Source organism: Hypanus sabinus, chromosome 7 (genome assembly GCF_030144855.1).
Source record: "Hypanus sabinus isolate sHypSab1 chromosome 7, sHypSab1.hap1, whole genome shotgun sequence".
In the NCBI taxonomy this organism is placed as follows: Eukaryota; Metazoa; Chordata; class Chondrichthyes; order Myliobatiformes; family Dasyatidae; genus Hypanus; species Hypanus sabinus.
Window position 1 is genome coordinate 1,999,284 of NC_082712.1, and position 3,127 is coordinate 2,002,410.

Consider the following 3,127-nt stretch of genomic DNA (forward strand, 5'->3'; position numbering starts at 1 on the left):
AGTACTTGGTGACACAGGACAGGATAGGACAAAGTCAGCACGGTTTCCTTCTGGGAAAATCCTGCCTGACAAACCTGTTGGAATTCTTTGAGGAGATTTCAAGTAAGATAGAAAAAGGGGAAGCAGTGGAGGTTGTATATTTGGACCTTCAGAAGGTCTTTGACAAGCTGTCACACATGAGGCTGCTTACCAAGTTAAGAGTCCATGGTATTCCAGGAAAGTTGCTAACATGGTCAGAACATTGGCTGATTTGCAGGAGGCACAAATGGGAGTAAAAGGATCCTAGTCTGGCTGGCTGCCGGCGGTGTTCCGCAGGGGTCGGTGCCGGGATCGCTTCTTTTAATGCTGTATATGAATGATTTAGATGATGGAACAGATGGCTTTGTTGCCAAATTTGCAGATGATATGAAGATTGGTGGAGGAGCAGGTGGTGTTGAGGAAACCAGAAGGCTGCAGAATGACAAACAGATTAGGAGAATGGGCAAGAGAGTGACAAATGAAATACAATGTTGGAAAATGCATGGTCATGCACTTTGGTAGTAGAAATAAATGTGCAGACTATTTTTTAAACAGAGAGAAAAATCAGAAAATCTGAGGTGCAAGTGGATTTGGGAACATTGTGCAGAACACCCTGAAGGTTAATTTGTAGGTTGAATCGGCAGTGAGGAAGGCAATTGTTAGCATTCATTCTAAAAGGTCCAGAATACAAGAGCAGGGATGTGATGCTGAGGCTTTATAAGACATTAGTGAGGCCTCAAATTGAGTATTGTGAATAGTTTAGGGCCCGTCATCTTAGAAAAGATGTGTTGCCATTGGAAAGGGTTCAGAGGAGGCTCACAAGGATGATTTCAGGAATGAAAGGGTTATCATATGAGGAACGTTTGATGGCTCTGGGTCTGTACTTACTGGAATTCAGAAGGATGAGGGGGGATCTCATTGAAACCTTTCGAATGTTGAAAGGCCTAGACCAGGGGTCAGCAACCTTTACCACTGAAAGAGCCACTTGGACCCGTTTCCCACAGAAAAGAAAACACTGGGAGCCGCAAAACCCGTTTGACATTTAAAATGAAATAACACTGCATACAACGTTTTTTTTTGCCTTTATGCTATGTATAAACAAACTATAATGTGTTGCATTTATGAAATTGATGAACTCCTGCAGAGAAAACGAAATTACATTTCTGCATGCAACAAAAACATTTTGAACTCCGAAAAAAAGACGTTGGGTTGAAAGTTACTTTTAAGTAAAATACTCGATGTCTATTTGAGTCCTTCTTGTATTTATGAAAAACGCTGAACTTAAATTTTCCGCCAGCAGCAAACCAAAAATAACGTCAGCCAGCTGTCATCCTGAAAAATGAAAGGACTATTTCACTGAACTATGAAAAAATATGAATATAAGTAAAATAATAGGCAATTAAAATATTTATCATACTTGGTTAATGGGATTTCTGCTCCTGGACCTCAGCGCACAGCGTCTGCACATCAGGGCTGTATGATGTCACCTTCATCTTTACACAGGATCGCAAGCTGTCATCTGTGAGGTTTTCAATATCACTCCATTTGTGTTTCTGAGCAAGAACGGCCTTCTGACGGGCAACATCTTCAAGGTCTGCTGTCAAGCGTCTAAACTTGGACACCCATATGTCTTTGTCGGCTATGTCGGCCAGTTCCATCTCAAGATCAGGTTGACTCACACCTGCCAATGCAGTCGTATTCAGTAGGGAAGGATCGATGCTTAAGGGAGTGACCGGGAAGGATAATGTGTTTTTTTCCTCTCTGAACTCACAGAAGCGTTTCCCAAACGATGTTTGCATTGCGATGATTGCAGAATGTAAATACTCCGAAATTATCATGTCGTGACCTTGTTTGAACTCTCTCAAATTGGGGAAGTGAGACAAAGTGCCTTTCTGTAAATCTCTGGCAAGCACTGTCAACTTGCGCTCGAATGCCAAAACATCCTCCAACATGTGCAGGGCTGTACGTCCTTTCCCCTGAAGAGCTGTGTTCAGCGTGTTCAGGTGCGCTGTCATGTCTACCATGAAGTGTAGCTTTTCCAGCCACTCTGGCTGTTCCAGCTCAGGAAAGGTGAGCCCTTTGCTGCCCAGGAAAGTTTTCACTTCTTCCAGACACGCGACAAAGCGTTTCAGCACCTTCCGTCTGGACAGCCAGCGATAAAAACACGTTGTAGCGGTGTCAGTAAACTGCAGTCAAAGATAGCTTTATTCGAACTAAACAGCCTTGCTTTTAAGCCTCCCTCAACCCAGCCCCCATGGACGCAGATGCTGCAAAAGACGCGTACTCACAAACCCCCGTAGGCTATCTCCCTTAGCCGGAATGCCGGCTAATTGTGAGCCGTTTCGGATGTGGCAGGAAATGTACAAGATCACCATAATTACATTTCAAAAGCTAACAAACTAACATAAAATACATTTTAATTAAATACTGACCAATTATTTCCCAAAGCCACAGGGAGCCGCAGCACAGAGGTGAAAGAGCCACAAATGGCTCGGGAGCCGCAGGTTGCCGACCCCCGGCCTAGACAGAGTAGATGTGGAAAGGATGTTTCCCATGGTGGGGGAGTCTAGGACAAGGGGGCACAGCCTCAGGATAGAGGGGTGTGCATTCAAAACAGAGATACAGAGTCAGAGGGTGATGAATTTGTGGAATCTGTTACCACAGGCAGCTGTGGAGGCCAGGTCATTGGATATACTTACAGGAATTTGATAGGTTCTTGAATCAGAATCAGAATCAGGTTTATTATCACCGGCATGTGACGTGAAATTTGTTAACTTAGCAGCAGCAGTTCAATGCAATACATAATCTAGCAGAGAAAAAAAAAATAAAACAAAGTAAATCAATTACATATATTGAATAGATTATTAAAAATAGCTCAAAAACAAAAATACTGTATATTAAAAAAAGTGAGGTAGTGTCCAAAACTTTAATGTCCATTTAGAAATCAGATGGCAGAGGGGAAGAAGCTGTTCCTGAATCGCTGAGTGCGTGTATTCAGGCTTCTGTATCTCCTACCTGATGATAACAGTGAGAAAAGGGCATGCCCTGGGTTCTGGACGTCCTTAATAATGGACGCTGCCTTTCTGAAACACCATTCCCTAAAGATGTC

The 3,127-nt window shown here is 43.1% G+C and overlaps 1 protein-coding gene across 1 annotated transcript; it reads right to left on the bottom strand.

Moving 5' to 3' along the window:
- Positions 1–912: 912 nt before the first annotated feature.
- LOC132396273 (general transcription factor II-I repeat domain-containing protein 2-like) lies at positions 913–2,806 on the bottom strand. Its single transcript, XM_059973798.1, has 3 exons — positions 2,718–2,806; positions 1,436–2,204; positions 913–1,350 (listed from the first exon to the last, which is right to left on the bottom strand). Exon 2 carries the CDS (start codon positions 2,040–2,042, stop codon positions 1,440–1,442), a length of 603 nt encoding a protein of 200 aa, XP_059829781.1. The 5' UTR covers positions 2,043–2,204; positions 2,718–2,806; the 3' UTR covers positions 913–1,350; positions 1,436–1,439.
- Positions 2,807–3,127: the final 321 nt, after the last annotated feature.